The sequence below is a fragment of the Petromyzon marinus genome, chromosome 54 (genome assembly GCF_048934315.1).
Source record: "Petromyzon marinus isolate PM22_M1 ecotype Great Lakes invasive population chromosome 54, UKy_Petmar_22M1.pri1.0, whole genome shotgun sequence".
In the NCBI taxonomy this organism is placed as follows: Eukaryota; Metazoa; Chordata; class Hyperoartia; order Petromyzontiformes; family Petromyzontidae; genus Petromyzon; species Petromyzon marinus.
The window spans coordinates 6,494,755-6,514,616 of NC_133720.1; the positions used below are offsets into that span (position 1 = coordinate 6,494,755).

At 47.2% G+C, this 19,862-nt stretch overlaps 1 protein-coding gene across 1 annotated transcript; it reads left to right on the forward strand.

The window, feature by feature from the left end:
* Positions 1-2,106: 2,106 nt before the first annotated feature.
* On the forward strand, positions 2,107-19,359 carry C54H18orf63 (chromosome 54 C18orf63 homolog). The gene is made up of 15 exons (XM_032974806.2): positions 2,107-2,233; positions 3,841-4,018; positions 4,618-4,696; positions 5,261-5,317; positions 6,808-6,919; positions 8,134-8,175; positions 8,880-8,956; positions 10,453-10,562; positions 11,041-11,137; positions 11,684-11,769; positions 12,616-12,799; positions 13,399-14,121; positions 14,600-14,932; positions 16,814-16,903; positions 17,127-19,359. The coding sequence occupies exons 2-15, from the start codon at positions 3,870-3,872 to the stop codon at positions 17,310-17,312; spliced, it is 2,325 nt and encodes a 774-aa protein (XP_032830697.2). The 5' UTR covers positions 2,107-2,233; positions 3,841-3,869; the 3' UTR covers positions 17,313-19,359.
* The last annotated feature ends 503 nt before the right edge of the window (positions 19,360-19,862 follow it).

The following is a 19,862-nucleotide window of genomic DNA, read 5'->3' on the forward strand; positions in this document are numbered from 1 at the left end:
ATTTAATTAACTAGAACGTAAATTTTGATTTAAAGCTTTCGTGACTGCAGGGATTCATATTCTTGGTTCTTTCGGTAAAGTCACGTGACTTTACCGAAAGAACCAAAAATATAACTAGAACGTGTTGTCTATATTTATTTAAAGTTTCGCATTTTGGTGTGACGTCACATTTCTCACACCCCCCCCCCCGTCCCACATCGTCATACGGCATCACGAAAAGTCAGACCCTCCCTCAAATATGACGTCACAAAGCTCTGCCCCCCCCCCCCAATAATAAAACATGCGTCAATTCGCGTTAAACTATTGTCATTGTAGTGCGTATTTAATGTGCCGCTGCACTCTGATGTTGTAGGAGAAAACATTTATTAAAAAAGTCTATTTAATTAAGTAGAACGTGTTTATATTTATTTAAAGTTACGCATTTTGATGTGACGTCACATTTCCCAACCCCCCCCCCCATCGTCACACATCGTCACAAATGTCTGACGCCCCCCCCCCCAGGTGCGTGACGTCATTTATGGACGGCCCCTTAATCGCCTGCTGTATTTTTAGAGTTTGCGTGTCTTCCCGTGGTCGCGTGGACATTTACGAACGTTGCATTGAGATTATTTAGATTCTGTTGCTGCTATGAATGTCCAAACGATGGGCTACTTTGTTGAGCTGCTTATCATTTTGTGGTGGCCGGGTCCTGCGGAGGGAGCTGGTAGGAACGTTGGGTTGCTCGGTCAGTGGCCAGGGTCAACGGCGGCACCACGTGGTGTATTCCGCAAATATGCCCGACTGTGAGGGCGGTCACAAGCCGGCGTGAGTAGGTTAAACGTTGAGTTTTATAAGGGCACCACGGGGTGACCAGCCCCTCTCCACCCAGCCCCACCCCTCCCACCCCCCACCCAACCCCACCCTCCCCACCCAGCCCCTCCCCACCCTCCCCACCCAACCCTTCCCCACCCTCCCCACTCAGCCCCTCCCCACCCTCCCCACCCAACCCTTCCCCACCCTCCCCACCCAGCCCCTCCCCACCCTCCCCTCCCTCCCCACCCAGCCCCTCCCCTCCCATTTTTGGATGCACGACGGACGGACGGACACAATGATCCCCTGTGGGCTGGTGGTGTAACCAGGAGGTTCCTACCAGTATAAGTTAATACCTGGGTGGGGCTTTGCCTGGTTAGGATGGGGATGGTGTATTTGTACGTGTTTGGGTGATTTGTTAAGCTTACTTGTATTTTTGCACGATCACGTTTTTGTCCTGTTTGTTGTAACGTTCTTACACCGTTCCCCTACCTACTGGACATCTGTGAAAAAAAGAGCTTTAGAGCTCATCGGATTCCTCCAGTGTCAATACAATATTCTGATGCTCAACGTTGGCATGTTTACCGGGTTACTCATTTAAGGCCGACTCCACCACGGGGTGGGGTGGAGGGTCCCAGGACCAGTTCAGATATTCGTCGCCACTGTTGTTTGGGGCCGCCCATAAATTACGTCACGCACTTAGGGGGGGGGGTCAGACATTTGTGACGATGTGTGACGAGGGGACGGGGGGGGAGGTTGAGAAATGTGACGTCACATCAAAATGCGCAACTTTAAATAAATATAGACAACACGTTCTAGTTATATTCTTGGTTCTTTCGTAAAGTCACGTGACTTTACCGAAAGAACCAAGAATATGAATCCCTGCAGTCACGAAAGCTTTAAATCAAAATTTACGTTCTAGTTAATTAAATATACTTTTTAATAAATGTTTTCCCCTACAACGTCAGAGTGCAGCACCACATTAAATACGCACTACAATGACAATAGTTTAAAGCGATTTGAAGCATGTTTTATATTGTTTTTTTGGTGGGGGGGGCAGAGATTTGTGACGTCATATTTGAGGGGGGGCTTGACTTTTTGTGACGCCGTGTGACGAAGGGGGAGGGGGTCAAAAATCGTCCAAATTCGCGTGACGTCATTTATGGACGGCCCCTTGGTCATGAGAGGGAATCTTATTTGGGTGACCGTGTTGGTGAGAGCGCGGTGCGCTAATCACTGCGCCACCGCTCCTCAGCCCCCGTGGGGGGGGGGGGAGATCCCGCGCATTTCCTATGGAATCGATTCATCTTAATCGGCAAGTAACTCAACGCCGTTTTCGATTAATGCATTATAAGCCGCGAGAAAAATCGACACATTGTTCGACACTGGAATCGTTTAATCGATGCGGATGGTGCCATTGCGGGTTACCGTTTATAATCCTGAGGTAAACTGTGATTAAAACTTAAACCGAGAATTACAACGTAACTCGCTTGATTCATTTTTCAGTTTGCAAAATATAAGCAATATTACGAATAACATCTTTTCAATGTTTTTTTAATTGAATTAACTTTATTTTAATTAACGCTAAACTTAACTTTTGTACAACTTTAACGTGTGAAGTGTGTGATCATTTATTTAATATGAACATCATACAATAGTACCTGTACAAATAATAACAGTGTTACAAAGCGATTCAGCCCATTATCCATCATGGGTATATACAATTAGTACGACTGTGCACTGTGAATAATGTCATAGGCATGTGGAATTTCCACCACCGGCTTGATATTTTTATTCCCTTATGCGTATGTGCGTATCCAGCACTGCTAATTTTACAAATCCACTGCTGTATGAGGGCCTGACCATACTTCACCACGTTGGTCAGTGTGGGTTTGTTGAGGGCAGGTAATTACATGGGTGGTCCAGATGTCTTGTGACCCCCCTATTTCATTTTTCTAAACGTTAATATATTTTTTTTAAAAGTGAGGTTTCTTTAAAACAAATAAATATGCAAAGGATACAAACAAAAATATGTTTCGGGTTAACTAATTGGGAGTCGCATGACATCTGGGCCACCTTGTAAAGCACAACTGGATTTTATTGTACTGCCCTAAGATAACCACCACATATCCTCCTTCCATAGAAATATACATCCTTGAGTTGAGTTATGACAAACCGTGCATCCCCTCCATAATTATTTGCACACTATGATGTCTCTGATTTGTGTTCCCATCCATGTGCTAAATTAAGGCTGATTGTTATAACCAAATAATGCAGAATTTGTAGCTGCGCACTGTTTCCCTTCGCTTTCACGACAGCTTCAAATTAAGATTGAGGTGGTAGTAAGGCAGGCAAAACCACCGCCAACAATTTCCCAACCTCGAGGTCCTTTTTTTCGGATGTTTGGCCAATTCAGAATCAAAATCTTTATTGCGACTGGAGGAATCCGATGAGCTATGAAGCTCTTTTTCACAGATGTCCATTTCCATCAATGATTTATGATAATTGTTTTGTTTTACCCTTTCTGGCAATAAAACGGTTTGTGTTTAAGATGTTAATTCACCAAACATAAACCTCTTGCAAGGAATCGTGTCAGCATTAACCACTCATACTTGTGGTGAACATGCAAACACAATCATGCTCTGGTAGTATATGATGCATTGTCTTTGAAACTGATTGGTCTGCACCAGAGACAGCTTTCTTTAGAGCCCAGTCTCAAACAGTGTTATACCAGAGAACGCCAATAGGCGAACAGCACCAACACAAATGCCCTGATAAATCCACTTTCTGTACCGCTATCAGACTGGCAAGCAAGGTGATGGCGACGTTGACACCGATTAGTAGCGAGAGAGCTTCACAAATGTATGATAACCACCAACCCACTCCACTCCTCCACAATGCTGGATTAGGGATTTGTGCAAACATTATGGAATGGGTCCTGTCATCAGGATCTTTGGCCATTTCCATCAAACGTATTGGGAGGCGATAAGAAAATTACGTAACCTGAAATAATTACTCTCGTGAGTTATTTTATGTTTTTATATATTGCAGACGAGCCAGCCGCGTGTCAGCAGGAGGTCATGCAGGGCACCAGGGCGTCGGGGTCGGCGCTCTTCTTCCTGAGCCTCCCCGAGTTTGACCGCTTGGTCAGGACCATACTGACGCTGAACCTGCCGTGTCACCCGGGTCCTCACGACGACAATCGGGCGCAGCAGATCCTCCGATGCCGGTCCGTGACCTCGGACTCCACAGAGGACAAGAATTTACACTTATCTGGCCCGATGGCTCAGCAGTAGAGCAAGCGGCTCGCAATTGGATGGTTGCGAGTTGAATAACTTGATAGCCCATCATCCCTCCCGGGGTAGATAAAATTAGTAATGGGTTGTGGGGAAGTGAAAAGAAGTGGTCCTATGAATGTATCTGCCTCATGAATGTGGAATTTCCTTCACCGGCTCAGGATTGTAAACAGGATATGACTGCCACCTCAATGTTTGTTTGAGCAGAAAATCACTTAGGGCGTTCGATAATTACCTTTTACAAACGGTGTCTGGAGTTCCAATCTCCATCTAACTCATCTCATTGTTGGTGATCATGCATGATTTGTTGTTAACTGTCAACCAGCTCTGTAGCCTTCTCAAGGCGAAAATGTAAAGCCAACAAAGCACAACCATAGCGCCTTCATGATAGCATTTGTGCTATAAGAATGGCGCATATACCAAATGTACTGATTAATCAATTAATCATTCACATATCAGAACTTACTGAGAACTCATTGGAAACCGATGTCTATTCTTGCAAGCGAGACCCGGTTTGTCTTGTGTTCCTTAGGGAGCTGCTGTTTCTCAACCCAGAGGTACTTACAGCCCCGCTGCTTAACACAACAAACAATATCATCATCGTTACATCCGTAAGTGGACAACATCCTCACAGCACACGCATTGCGCACAGTCAGCAACATACAACCGTACAGTCTGATTTCATATTCGGGCTGTTGTTTCCACACTAAGTGATTACCGGTTCATGACTTTCGGACCCAGTAATTCTAAAAACTTTACAACCATATTTTAGGGCGCCGCGGTGGCGAGATGTTAACTACTTCGCCCGGTATACCGGAAGTCGTGGAGTTCAATCCCGACCCTGATGCCTGTACATATGGAGTTTGCATGTGGTCGCGTGAATTTTTCTCTGGCTCCTCTGCTGTTTCCCTCCACATTTAGAATCAACGTGCATTTTAGAGTATTTGTCCGACATACATTTCCACGTGATAACCCACTTAATTAGGCTATCATTTGTGGTCATGTCGCTTATGAAAAAGAGCTAAAAAGCTCAGTGGGCCTTACCTGGTAAAATAAAAATAGTTTAGTTTTATATAGAATTTTAATATGGGGAATGCATTGTGAGCAGCAGAGGGCAGTGCAGAACAGCATTGGGTGTTTGATTTTTTAAAAATATTGATTGTTTTTTCCGTCAGATAAGTTTCCTCAAGTCTGGAAAAATCCAGGGATTCGTGCAACGCGTCAGGGCGAAGGTGAGATATATTCTGGTGTATGTGTGGGTAGTGGTGGTGTAGCAGTTGGCACAGTAGGGGGCACAGGTGGTGCATCAGCCAGTCGTCGCAGTCGACCCGTGGCACCTGGGTCTGCCCCGTGACCTGTCAGCGGGCGTTCGACACTTCACGTGGCCTCCAGGTGCACATAGCCCGGCACAAGCGTCGTGGTGACGTCACCAGCACTTAGTGGCGAATGGCGGTTGTTGTTGGTGTAGCTGTTAGCGCACTGCACTATGAACCCGGGGAGCTGAATTCAATTCCTGGCCATGGCTAAAATCATTGCTTACGTCGACTCGGGCTTAGATGAGTACCTGGTGCAGTGTGATTCGGCATGGTGCTGGCCACACCAACTCCTTGTGTGCTCTTCCGGCCTTCATATGTGCTCACTCATCGCACTTGCGCCAACAGTTTGCTTTAGGCTTTTGGGGATATTTTCATGTTTTTTTTTTTCTGTGTGTGAGTATAAGGAATGTGACATTCATTTTAAGATTATAATATTCCGAGAGAAAAAAAATCCCACAAATCGGGCCTAGGTTACAAACTTGAGTATAATTCAACAAAAGTTTTGTTTTGGATTAATCCGAAGTATGTCACAGGAAATGACATCACCTGTCACTTCCACATGTTTCCCGCCAGAAGTGGTGTCACGTAAGATCGGGTGACATCACTATTGTTAGCACGAAGACCGGGCTAAATGTTTACATTTTACTGATCCACAAATGGCAAACAACATCCGAAATTGTCCTTAAACATCTGAAAATTATACATTTTATGTCTGAAACCGATCCCTAACAAATATATGTCGAGTAGGTTCAAATGAGCCGCAGACGTACTCTTGGCAACACATTTATTTAACACCAACACACGGGGTAACTGCCTCTTAACAGAATAACAATGTATCGTGGTGACAACCAGGCTAACTACACCAATTACAACGTAGCTTGTGACTACGGACCGGACCACAGCTCGGGTCCAGGTCCACGTGTAGTAGACTCGGTAGAACGTAGACATAGACAAAGGCTTCAGGATGAACGACAACAACCCCGGTCCCTCTGGGGACACGGTTTATATTCTCTGCGGCGTGGCTGGCTCTGCCCTTGGCCACGACCACTTTCCAGAATCCCTTAAGACGGATCTGGACCCGGACCACGTGACCACCCCGAGCCCCCACTTGGAGCCCGTTTGTAAGCTTAACCGGTCACGTGTCCTCTCGGGTCAACCAGAGCCTTTAGTAACCCCTACGGCCGGCACTCCCACACCCTATCCTGTAGAGCTGTCACTGCACGCCAAGCGTGATGTCATCCAGCGCTATCAATGAGCGCTGACCGAGCCCCTCTAGGGCCGGTACTACACCCACACCATAGTGGTATCCGCGATGTCGTTACATCGCACGCCGTGCCTCTCTAGGGCCGGCACTGTAGAGTGACATCCTGCGATGTCACTACATATGTATATATTGTGTGATGCAGGTACAGGATGTTCAAAGAGCTATGCCGGCCGAGGTGCAGATGTGTCTCACCTACACGCTCATCGCTAGACTAGCGCCAGGGTGGAACAAAGTCGGAGACCTCCTTGTACAAGGTCAGACGCGACGACGGTGGTGGTAGTGATGAAGATGGTCAAACGTCGCTCAGCCAGTACGGGTGTCCCTCGATTTACGAAAGGGATGCGGTCTTAACAAAAAAAAAACGCGTAAAACGAAATGTCGTAAAAACCAAATGGTTTTTATCATTAATGTAACGCAGACAATTAGGGATGTGTTTCGGACAGTCATTCCATAACCTAAGAATCTACACCTATATCACGTTGCACAATTGAAAAATAATAAATAACATAAGTATGAAAACGATTGAATAATAATTAATGGAAAAGATAAATAATTAATCTTTTCAGGGAACTCACCAAAAGATTTACACGTAGGAATGACTGGTAAGGTGATGTGGAGGCGTTACTGTTGCACTGCAGGGATACTGTGACGCTGTCGTGGATGGATGACGCAGCCTCCCGGGTGCTTCTTGTTTGACCTCACGTCAGGTGCCGTGTTAAATTTTGTTTACACGGAAATTTCGTAAACCGAACGTTCGTAAATCGAGGGATACCTATACTCTCTTGGTTCTGGGTATGATGATGAGATAGTTGGACGTGCTCCGTAGCACGAAGGGGTTTTTTGTGGCCAGTGGATTGAGAAAGGTTGGAGTTGGTGCAACATTTTTAGAAAATCCATATGGCCGCGCCTAATGCCCAGGACAACGCCTGAAGACATTTTGAAGCCGCTGAAGAAGTTGAGGTAAGGGTGGCATTGACGTTGAGGTAAGAATGGTGATGAAATAATCCAGGCGAATGCTGACAATGCTACAAGCCAGAGTGTTTGATGTGTCCGTGGTCAACATTGAATGGATGTGCCATGAGGCCCTGATATGGTGGTTGCATATCTTCAATGCGTTGAGGATTCGGTTGTCGAGTGAAAATATAAAGTCAAAGGTGATATCGAGAATTGATGATAATGATGGTGGTGATCGTAGCAGTAGTGATACTGATTACGGTGACTGAATGATAATGATTAATATAATGACTGGATGGGGATGGTGCTGATTGCGGTGAATGAATGATGGTGGTGGTGGTGATGGCGATTATAAAAGTACAATGGGTGGGGGGCTGAGTTACGGGTCCCAGGCTAGGACTCGTACCTCAGCATTTACAAACTTTTGAGCCTGCGTGTCAAACCGATAACATTGTCTTCACGTAGTTTTGTCAAGAGTATTATTCACAACATGTCGGTAATTGTGTCACAACAGGGAGGGAATTCATGATGAAGACGTGCAAACAAAACGCTGTGGGTAAGTCGGAGAGGAAACTGAGGGTTCAAAAATATGAGCGATTGATGAAGTACACTTTATTTGATAGGGGTTTATTTTGTGTGCAGTCATTCATGTCGAAGCTGACACAATCAACTAGCTACACTTGAGAACCCAGTTTAATCATAGGTGGCTGAAATCCAGATTTAGACCCAGGATCTCAGTGTTTGCCAGCTTAGTGTCTGAGCCATTCAGCCACCTCTAAGTGGGAAACCACTTTGAATTTTGAATTCACTTATCAATCCAATAATTAATTTAATCTGGACACACCACATCTAGTACACCTCTTGTTATGGCTGTGGCTACTCGCCTCGTGCCATCCACTCGAGTCTATCAGCGACCCAGAAAACACTCTGGGAAAAATGAAGCCCTAACTCGAAACCCAATACATGGTACGGTATATCTATAAAAAAATGCATTCTCCCCATATTTGTCTCTTCACATACCAAAAGTGTTTTTTAAACAACCCATGGAGCCGCAGGAAATTTTATGCGCATCAGCAGAATTGTTTCATCACAAGCAAACTCTGCAGACGAGTTTTGACATTCATTGTTGAATCAGCAGAGCCAGGCAAGGACTGTTATAGTAAGGAATGGGTTCCTAGTTTTACGCAAAACCGTATAAAAACACACACAACACAATCGCACAGCATTGTTGTCCTGGTAATATCCGATTGTCTTGGCCAGGTCTGCAGGTGAATGTGACTGACAAACAGGTGTGCATCGCCGTTGACGTATTCACAGTCCGGCTTCCTCCTCCCGCGGTAACCAGTCCTTGAAACAACCCACCACGGTCCACTTTTCTATGTTTACCAATATTCCCCCCACCCAAAACAAAAAAAACACATTCATCTACTACCTTGCCTTGTATACAGGAGGTCGTGGGTTCAATCCCAACCCTGATGCCTGTTAATTAGGAGTTTGCATGTTCTTCCTGTGGTCGTGTGCATTTTTTCCGTGTCCTCCGGTTTTTGCCTCACACATTTAGAAACATGCTTTGAGAGTATGTGGCTGCTATTCATTTCCACATGATAAGCCACTTCATTAGGCTATCATTTGTGGCCAGGTTGCTTCTGAAAAAGAGATACATAGCTCAGTGGGCATTACCTGCTAAAATAAAAATAGTAAAAAATATATAATAGGTGTAGTATTGGGAAATGGCTCTTCTTCATAGGACGCAGAGGGCCCATAGAAACAGAGTGAATATAAGAGTTGGAGACTGCATGATAAATAAATGTTAAAAATGTTTCCCGATGAACAGTTTTAAAGTTGGCGTATGAACAGTAACACGAGCAGTAGCTCTGAAGTAACAGACAAACCCTTCAGCAGTCAAAAATATATTGCGAAATAAACTAACATCTATTAAAAGTTACATTTCAAAATGTTGCTGCCACATTTTATTATGGGTAACTATGTTGAATTGAGCTCAATAAAACCATAATACACTCTACCCCTCTGACCTCCCTATGTGCTGTGAAAAAGGGTCGTTGCCCAAAATGTTGCATATTATATATATCTTATTTTGCTTTGTAAGGCATTGTTATTGATGAATACGTTGAGCTAATTGCGCCAAAACAGAGTCACCAGATTATTTCTTAAATAATCCACTTAATAATGCATTTCTGGGCCCAATTATTATTTCAATAACATTTCAGAGTCTCTGGAGAAATGTTCTGATCATAGGGACTTTTAAATGTTTAAAGTTCCTGAAAATTGCATGCAGGATAGAGGAATTTACAGGAGGCAATTTGAAAGCAAGTTTTATTCAGTCTCTTTTGACATTGCTATCCAATTTGACTGAGAAAATCAAACATATAGTGTACCACTTTTTATTGGTGTTGACACCATTCAAATAAAGGTTTAGAAGATACATGCTTCATGAACTTGATGATTGGTGAACACACAGTACGCCTTCCACTAGATTTCCAAGCTCACTACCTGAAGAAGCTGAAAGTGCTTTGAGCGAAACGTCATCGTATGTTGATGTTTAAATCAGTCACGAAAAGTACTACGCCACCGGTGAGCAACTATATTGATCAGAATTTTATCAATAACGATTGGCACATATAAAAAAAAGTCTGTGAATATGACAAGCGTGTGTGGTGGTGGAGGGTTAATGACTAGGATTTTGGCATGAAATTACCACGTGACCAAACCCAAAAACAATATACATCATTATTTTGGCAACGGAAACCTAGGTTTTACTTTGATGATGAAGCTGAAGATGATGGTACATTTCTTGCTTTCTCACCTCTGCAAGCTGGAGGATTTTAACATCTCCACTGCGGTCATTCAGAGGTTCCTGGCATCAGACTTTGCAACCATATCTCCTGCCTCTATCTCCAGCCGCTGGTGCTATGTTCTACCAAGGTGTGTATGCGTTGGGCATCCAGTCATCACCATTATCATCGTCATTTGATGTCCTCTTGGGTATGGCTGGATGAATAGGAACTTATAAGTCTCTGGCTATTGAACGGTGGCACCAAAGCAATTCATCAACTGATAACCAACACTGTTGAATGACTAAAGCAGCTAGACAGAAAGTTTGTAACATTTGTAACCATATAAAAAATCACTTGCTTATCTCTGCCACACGCCATATGAAAAAAAGATGCCTGGTTAATTAAAGTGTGTTCATAAAATGTGGGTGGAGCTGTGGTTAACACATTGCACTAGCAACCTAGAACCTAGCAACCTGAGTTTGATTCCCAGCCATGGCCCGCATCAATGGTGACTGATATTTTACGAATGGATTTTTCGTCTTGTGACATGATGCCGATGGCATGATTGAAATACGTTTTGGGGTGATTTAAAAAAAAAACTACTTTTGTGTTTGTGCCTCTCTCAGCATGAAGAAAGGAGAGATTGTGTCAGTCACTCACGCACTCCTGCCCAAGAGTTCTCTACAATCCTACAATGACCTGCGCAAGCACTGGAAAAATATGGTACTTCTTTGGCAGTGTTTTCTCAACGAAATTAGTGATGTGGTGGCCGCCCTCTCATCCGTGTTTCCCTCCTTTGCCTGCCACTCCGTTGTCACATGAAAGAAACAATTATCAATAACACCTCTTTGAAAGTATTTTGGGTGCTAGTTGTTGGTGAGTTGGGAGATGAGTCTCTGTGTCTCGCCTAAGGGGAGCAGTCGTGCAATGGCTAGCGCGCTGCGATACAAACCCGGCAACCCGAGTTCGATTCCCGCTCACAGCCACCATCAGTGACGATTATGTGAATTGGTCCTGGGCCTCCCCTAGGTCGATCTACTTTAAATGAGTACCCGGTGCGGTGTGTAAATATCGCCACTGAGGAGACAAAGATGGCTAAGCGTGGTGCTGGCCACTCATTCCCTCATGCGCCGTGTTGGCCTTCATAGGTGCCACTCGCTAACAGCACTTGCCCTAACAGTCTGTTCAGACTATACGGGGGTTCTTTGTCTTTGTGTGTCTCACCTGGTGTGTGCGTTTGTGTGTCACACCTGTGTTTTACTGGAATAGCACGGCTACCGCCTGCCGCAAGAAGAGCAGGACCGGACCATTTATTGCCACATCAACTTCAAACTCCTTGGAGAACGGCTCTTCAGGTGAAACGAAAAATAAGATTCCAAAACTTTTTGAGCTTCCTCCCACGGAGGCTCGTATGGTAGCAGCGGCGTGAGCAAGCAATCGCAGGGCTGTTATGGTTGTTTGAATAAGGTGGAGGAGCTGGCATGCAGTGGTTCAAGTGCTGCACTGTGAACCCAGCGATGTGAGATGGATTCCCGGCCATGGCTAATATCGGTGGATATGAGTGGTTTGAGAATAATGAAATGCAATGATGCGAGATTAGATGGTGACGACGAAATTTATGAAGATAATAATAATGATTGTAAGCTTTGCATTTTTATGGCGCGTAAATAGCACTGCAACTCAAAGCTCCTGACATAATATCTTACCTCAAATATTCCAAGAACACCCCCAGTGGCAGCTGTCCCTGTGCGACATAATGTCTGCCAGTAGGGGTGGGGTGGGGGGCAGCGGTGATTGCTCTGTGTAATCCCAATTGAATAATTTGTAGATCACTTTTTAAAATCGACAAATTTGGACCGTGACGCTATCACCCGATGGCCTACTCATTTCGAATGAGACCACATGATCTTTAACGTCCACAGTGAAGCAGATGGCGTGCAGAAGTTATCATAAATACACCCGCAGTATTTACCAGGGCGATCTTCCCTATTTGAACCACGAATCTCCTCAACGAGGGGCGAACGCGCTACCGCTGGGCCATGCCGTGATCACCAAAAACAACAACCGCCGTTCACCACTAAGGCAGCGACGTCACCGCGGCACTTTCTGACGCCGCGTGAAGTGTCGTTAGGGCCTGCTGGCAGGTGATCACGGAACAGACCCAGGTGCCGTGCTCCGCTTCCCTCCTCTCTCCCGCACAGCTACCCGCTGTGGTCCCTGCGCAGTGATCCGGTGCAGTTTGTGGGCCGTGGCGATCACGGTGGCGTGCTGCACACCTTCCTGGGCGACCTGCACAGCCGCCTGCCGGCGCTGTGCGGCTTCCCCATGCGCCTGACCTCCTCGCCCCTTTACTGCACGCCCGAGCTCTCCTCCGTGCGGCTGCGGGTGAGAGACAGACTCCCTTAGCTTCCTTCCGCTGGCACGTCCTAACCGAGCCATCTCAGGGAACGCCCCTCGAGGTACCGGCAAATTACCCCTGGCTATTAGCAGTGCCGGATTAAGCTAGTGCGGGGCCTGTAGCATATGTTATAAAGGGACCCTAAATAAAAAAAAACACTCGGGTGTATTTTTTCATTTTATATACAGCCAGATAATACGACAAATCGCTAACCTTAAACAGCCAGTCGTTCATAAAAGTTGAAGGCAGTATAGTATTATAGTAAGTGCAGAATCACTGAACCGGAATTGATAGCTTGAAAGCATTTAGCGTGGGGCCCTTGAAAGTGCGGGGCTCGTAGCATGTGCTACTTTTGCTCCTGGGACAATTTGGCACTGGCTATTTGTCGAGTCATGCCACAAACCCAACCGTGATACGCTGGCCTCACGAGGCATCTAAATGTGGTTCAGGCCTATGCAGTGCCAGGAGGTTTGGGTTTATGATGCATTCCTTTTGTGGGCATCCTGCGATGACTTGGACGTCACCGTGTCATCTACTCACGTCTTGACCCGTTCTGCGTGAGGTTGTTTTTGTTTATTCTTTACAGGAGGCTCACAGCTCCCAGCCGGTGAATCTGTCAAGTAAACCTCCTCCTTCCTACAACAGTACTCCCCACTTCTTCTCTTCCCAAGTGCAGCAGTCGTCCATCTCGTTAAACCTGAATCTTAGCGACTTTGCCAAAATGTTTGAAAATATCAGCTCTCCAGTTTCCACATCCCCTAACTCGCACCAGAACCGTAGCATAACCGCAGCACAGCAAAAGCCGCAATCCAATGATGTTGCTGCTAAGCTTACAACAACATCATCATCTTTAACATCATCATCAACATCATCGTCGTCATCACCATTGCAGCAGAGGCCCAAGCCACAAAATGGGTGGGTGGCATCATCTTCTCAGGGGCAGTTAGGCAAGCCGAGGACGTGGCAGCCGGGCTCAGGGTCGGCCATTATGAACGCCACGCAGCCGCCAAGTCTGTTGGACAAACCGCGCACGTTGCTGGGACTGCCAGTGTTCGGCGCGAATGCGGGCGACGCGTTCCTACCGATCTTCAAAGGACGCTTCAAGACGAGCCAACGTCCTGCGGGCAGGTCAGAGCCACCAAAGAGGATGAACTTCATGCAGCACCTGTTGTCTGGGAAGGACGGTGGAAGTGGTGGCGGCGGTGCCGGTTGTGGCGGTGGTGATGGAGGCGGTGAGGGTGGAGAAAATGGCGGACGAGTGGAAAAAACAAAATTGTTTGTCCCCACGTTCTCGAAAGTCAAAAAGCAGGTGAGGAAACTGGTGAAGGAGGGAGCGCACGGTTAGCACTGTCAGAAGTTCGTGGCAGACTGGCGCAGCACGCAAGGGAGCGGGTTCACCAATTGCGGTAGTCTACGGCGGACTCTGGGATTGGTAGTGGAGTAGTTGGTTGATGTGTTGCGCTATCAATCTGGTTTTTCCCGAGTTTGATTCCGGGCCGCAGATAAAATCAGTGGCGAGTAACGTATCCACAAAGGTTTGGTTCTTCCCCACTTTACCGACCTGCACTAACCCGTATGGTGAAGTACGGCCTAACAACCCCTATGCCCGACACGGTATGATAGAGACCCTCACACAGAAGTGGATTGATATAAAGGGACTGTAATTACAATTATTTTAATATAAATGTTTGAGGCAGGAGCTAAGCCCTGTTATATATGACACCCGCCCATACGCTAACAAACGCTGTCACATGCCCCACCCCGCCCCCACTCTTGTGTTGGTACAGCCCGTGAGCAGTACCATCTCGACCATGCCAGACAAACCAACGAGGCAACAGGGGGGGGTGACTTCCCCAGCCAACGCTGTGGTGACGACGAAACCAATCTCCGCGAGACGCCCTCTGCCGCTCTCCTTCACCGCCACCACGACCGCCCCTCCCGACGAGACCGTCCCAACTCGCGACGCAGTCGGCCCCGCCGCCTGGCAGATGCTGGGGTTGCTCCCTGTCGGAGGGGCCTCTGGTCGTGCCCCCCCCCCCAAACTCTCAACACTTACAAAGCCCAAAGTTGCACCGGCCGACTGCTCGACCGCCGCGGTGAAGAGGAAAGCGCAGGCGCAAGTGAGCGGGGTGTTAGTCGCATGTGTTGCCGACCGCTGTGTTCCACCGGTTTTAGTTGTCGGCTAACACTATGTGATCCACCAACCCCAGCCTGAAAAAGCTGCGGATCGCAGGTTGTGTGCCGCCACATACAGCATTCACGCTATATTTTCACCAAAAGCGTTTGAACCAATTTCTCGACAATTCCCAAAGGAGCAAAAAAAATCTAGATTTGAAGTTTTCGTGACTGCAGGGATCCTTACTCTTTGGTTCTTTCGGTAAAGTCACGTTGGTATAAAATTAAATAAATGAAATCACGACGTTTTGGGCGCAACACAAGCGTCCGTCATCAGGTGGGACAACCACAGCAAGAAAAAATTGCTGAAGTGGGCAAAAGGGTTTCTGTAACAAGAGGCTATATAGGTAAGAGAGGGGGGAAGAGCAAGGGGGGGAGAGATAGAGAGGTGGGGGGTAGGGGGGTGCTGAGAAAACGTTTAGAGGATGAGGAGACAAAATGCCGGGGGGGGGAGGGAAATGGGCGGAGCTGGGAGTGGGCAGCTGAAGCAACAGGAGATGCGGAAATGAAGGCAACACCATGAAGCAGTTAAGGTTTACCTGGTTAATAACATCCTTCCAATGATTGCTCAATTTGTATCCATCTTCTCGGTTGAAGTTATGTTTATATATCTGGATGGCTTCATGAACAAACCTTTGATAGTAGCTCGAAGGTTTGCAGAGTACCTTGGTCTCGGAAAAAAAACAATATCATGAGAGCCCACAGCGTTATAGCAATGGTCAGCCACGGCGGAGGTATTAGTCCTGCCGTGTTTCAGATCTGACTTGTGCTCGCGAACACGGTCCGAGATATGTCGTTTCGTTTCCCCAATGTAACACCCACCACAGGTGCAACTTAGTTTGTAGACTCCAGGATATATTGCATGTCAGGAATGACATCCTTCAAGATGGGATTAGATCACGGATTTTGTGTACTGTACTGAATCGGACCGGGATCTTGTGTTTTAAGATTTTGGAAATCTTTTTGGTAACGCCTGCTATGTATGGTAACGTGATGGCTTTGATCGGAGTCTCAGGGAGTTGTTTCTCCATGGTCTGGAGAAACAGCTTTGCGAATAATACGGTCCGAGTACCCATTCATCTTGAGGGCCTGGTGTACGTGTTCCAGTTCACTGGCTAGGTGGTGTTGGTCAGAAATGCAGTGGGCCCTATGGTGTAGTGTTTTGATTAGGGAATTCTTCTGTGCCGGATGGTGGTGGGAATCAGGTTTCAGATAGGAATCTGTGTGGGTGGCTTTCCTGTAGACAGAGTGTCCTAACGAGCCATCAGGTCTCTTCTCAAACAAAACATCCAGGAATGGTAGCTTACAAAAAAATAAAAATAGACTTTACCCTTTTCGGCAGATGTTCAAACTCATTTCTAGAGAATGTATTTTAGTGTTCAGTTTGTTGTCCTTCTCCTGCACCTCCCATTAGCACGGTTGGCTACGTACATTGCTGAAGAAGTCCAACATACATACAAACACCAAATAGACACCTACACTTGCCTGTTATTTTTTCTACCATAATGTAGATACTGGCAAAAAAAAGGTCCAAAAGAACCGTTTTGGATGTTCTAGTTTCCACTTAGCTGAAGTGTGGGCCTCCAAGGAGGCTAACGTTGATGTGGCAATACACTGGTTTATCCAGGATGTTTCTGTTGCGCGTCGTCGCTTTAAGATGTTCTCTGTTCATATTTAGTTTGTTGTGGTTGCACCCAACTCAAGAGCCGCATGGCTCACAGGGCTATACCTAATAAATGAAACTTGAAACCACACCGAGTGACCGAGCGCAATTATTTTTGCGCTTGGCGGAGTTCACTCTCGGGGTCTGCGTGTCTGCGAGCCAGGTGCAAGATACGGAAACCAAGCCTAAGAAATCTCGCCCCAAGCCGACTGTGCAACAAGTCAACGTGGAGGAGATGGCAAGTAGTGACCAGGTATGGTGATCACTCACTCATGCACTCGGTCACTCACTCAGACACTCACTAGGTCACTCGCTCGCACACTCCCCCGGTCATCATCCTTACCACTATCACCACGGTCATCGTCAACACCGCTACCGCCGTCACCACTGCCAACAATGCTGTGACCACCACCGCCGCCGCCGCCATCACCACCGTCAACACCATCACCCGTCTGTCTCCCCCCACCCGCCCGTAGCTGAGCAAGGTGAACGCCGTGACGCTGCTCTCATGGCTCAAGGGCCGTGGGATTGCCGCTCGCTCGGCCGACAGGAAGGAGGAGCTCATCAGGAAGGTGGTTGCATCCATCAACAGCGGCAAGAGCAAGAGCAACAAGGGTAGCAATGATAGCAACAGCATCAGCAAGTTCTTTCCCGAGTTGTGAACAACCTGCCGCGCTTAGGTCTAGCTTGAGGGAGCGACCAGTGTGTCAATGTTCGTCAGTTGAGCAAAACTCATCTTTACGCTGTGGATATACGTTGCGGTGACTTGCGAGCGTAAGGACGGATGGGCTACGATTCATATGCACGACGTGTGGCGGCGTCGAGGCTCGTACGCAACCTGGGTTTGAATTTCTCCCGCGGCTAACATCAGCCGTGAGCGATGTCTGAACCGGCCCTTCTCTTGCCACGTTATGTTCCCAACCTCAGGAGTTGCTCACCTTGCCCTCCTCCTTGTTTGTACACGTGTGTACCACCCATGGAGTTCAATGGCTGTTCAGTTACATTTGAAATAGTTGACTCTGCCTAGCAAGGTGCTTTCGGGTTGACGTTTCAATACACCAAAGTTCTGCTCGGGTGTTAATTGCTGTGGAGCATTGCGTTACGAAAGTTTGTTGCTTGAGACCTGAGGTGGTTGGGTGGTGGCGCGGAGACTCAGGGGTCAGAGACGCTTAGCCGGCACAGCTGAGAGATCTCGAGCTCAAATTTGGGTTTTAACCTCCCACCCGTGATTACAGCAGGTTTTTTTGCGGTTAGAAGTGTGTGCAAGTGACCGACTCTTGTGGTGATGTCACTTCTTTTCAACGTGAATAACCACTTGGCCACGATACTGTTAATCATTATCAAGATGTCATCATGGCCAAAACTGCTGAATCCACCACCGCACCTCATCGCATTGCGTTACAATGTTATCTACCGTCCGCTCGATGCTGCAGCTGCTGCGCAGTAGGGATGCGCAGCGACCTCCAAGATCAGCCCTGACACGCTTCCACCATCTGCTCTTAAGTACACTCACAAAGACCCACAGACTCACACAGAGACCCATAGCTCTGACATAATAGTCTCCCAACATCTGTTATATACACTCATACAGAAATCCACAGACTCACACAGAGACCCACAGACTCGCACAGAAACCCACAGACTCACACAGAGACCCACAGACTCGCACAGAAACCCACAGACTCACACAGACCCACAGAATCATACAGAGATCCACAGACTCACACAGAGACCCACAGACTCGCACAGAGATCCACAGACTCTCACAGAGACCCACAGACTCAGACATAGACCCACAGACTCGCACAAAAACCTACAGACTCACACATAGACACACAGACTCGCACAAAAACCCACAGACTCACATATAGACCCACAGACTCGCACAGAAACCCACAGACTCACACATAGACCCACGGACTCGCACAGAAACCCACAGACTCACACAGAGACCCACAGACTCGCACAGAAACCCACAGACTCACACGGACCCACAGACTCAGAGATCCACAGACTCACACAAAAACCCACAGACTCACACAGACCCACGGACTCGCACAGAAACCCACAGACTCACACAGAGACCCACAGACTCGCACAAAAATCCACAGACTCATACAGAGACCCACAGACTCGCACAGAAACCCACAGACTCACACAGAGACCCACAGACTCGCACAAAAACCCACAGACTTACATATAGACCCACAGACTCGCACAAAAACCCACAGACTCACATATAGACCCACAGACTCGCACAGAAACCCACAGACTCACACATAGACCCACAGACTCGCACAGAAACCCACAGACTCGCACAGAGACCCACAGACCCGCACAGAAACCCACAGACTCGCACAGAAACCCACAGACTCGCACAGAGACCCACAGACACACACAGAGACCCATAGACTCACACAGAGACCCACAGACACACAGAGACCCACAGACTCACACAGAGACCCACAGACTCACACAGAGACCCATAGAGTCACACAGAGACCCATAGATCTGCCCTGACAGTCTCCCAGTGTCCACTCTGAGGTTTCCTCTTCCCCGTGGGCACCAGACTCGTAGTGACCGCTCCCAATGCCGGTCTTGGCTATCGGCTCTCAGCCCCCCCAATCCTGCACACGCATCCCACGTTAGAGTTGTCTCACCTGTAATTGTTTTGCTACGGTGTGATTCGTCAATAAATTTCCCAGATAATCTCGTCTTCCTCTTGCAATAACTCTGCCAATCGCCTGATGGCCTCCTCTCCCCAGTTCTGTTTTTGCAAATCACATGTCTTAGAAATGTAACTGCCTCTTTGACAACTGCAGGATATTCAACAGCCGCATTCAGGATTGTAGCGACCGGTAGCGTGATGAATCAAATACGTGACCAAAAAAAATCGCTTCAATCTCCAATCTGTCATTTCCTTTTAGTGACAGGTTGTGCAACTGGTTGCAGAGACGCCCACGTGGAAGCGTTTCGGACGCGTGCAACCGAGTTGCGCAACTGGTCTCTCAGGTGTGGACTCGGCCGAATGAAACGGCGAATGGATAAAAATAAAACAGCAGGTCTGTGAAAAACTTCACAAAGTATTGAAGGCTGATCGGGATCAAAACTGAAAGAGAAACGAGCACGGTGCAGAACATTTGGAAAGCCGTTCACTGGGGTTGGTTAGCGCACTGCACCCTTGGACTGAAGTTCGATTCCCTGCCACGCCT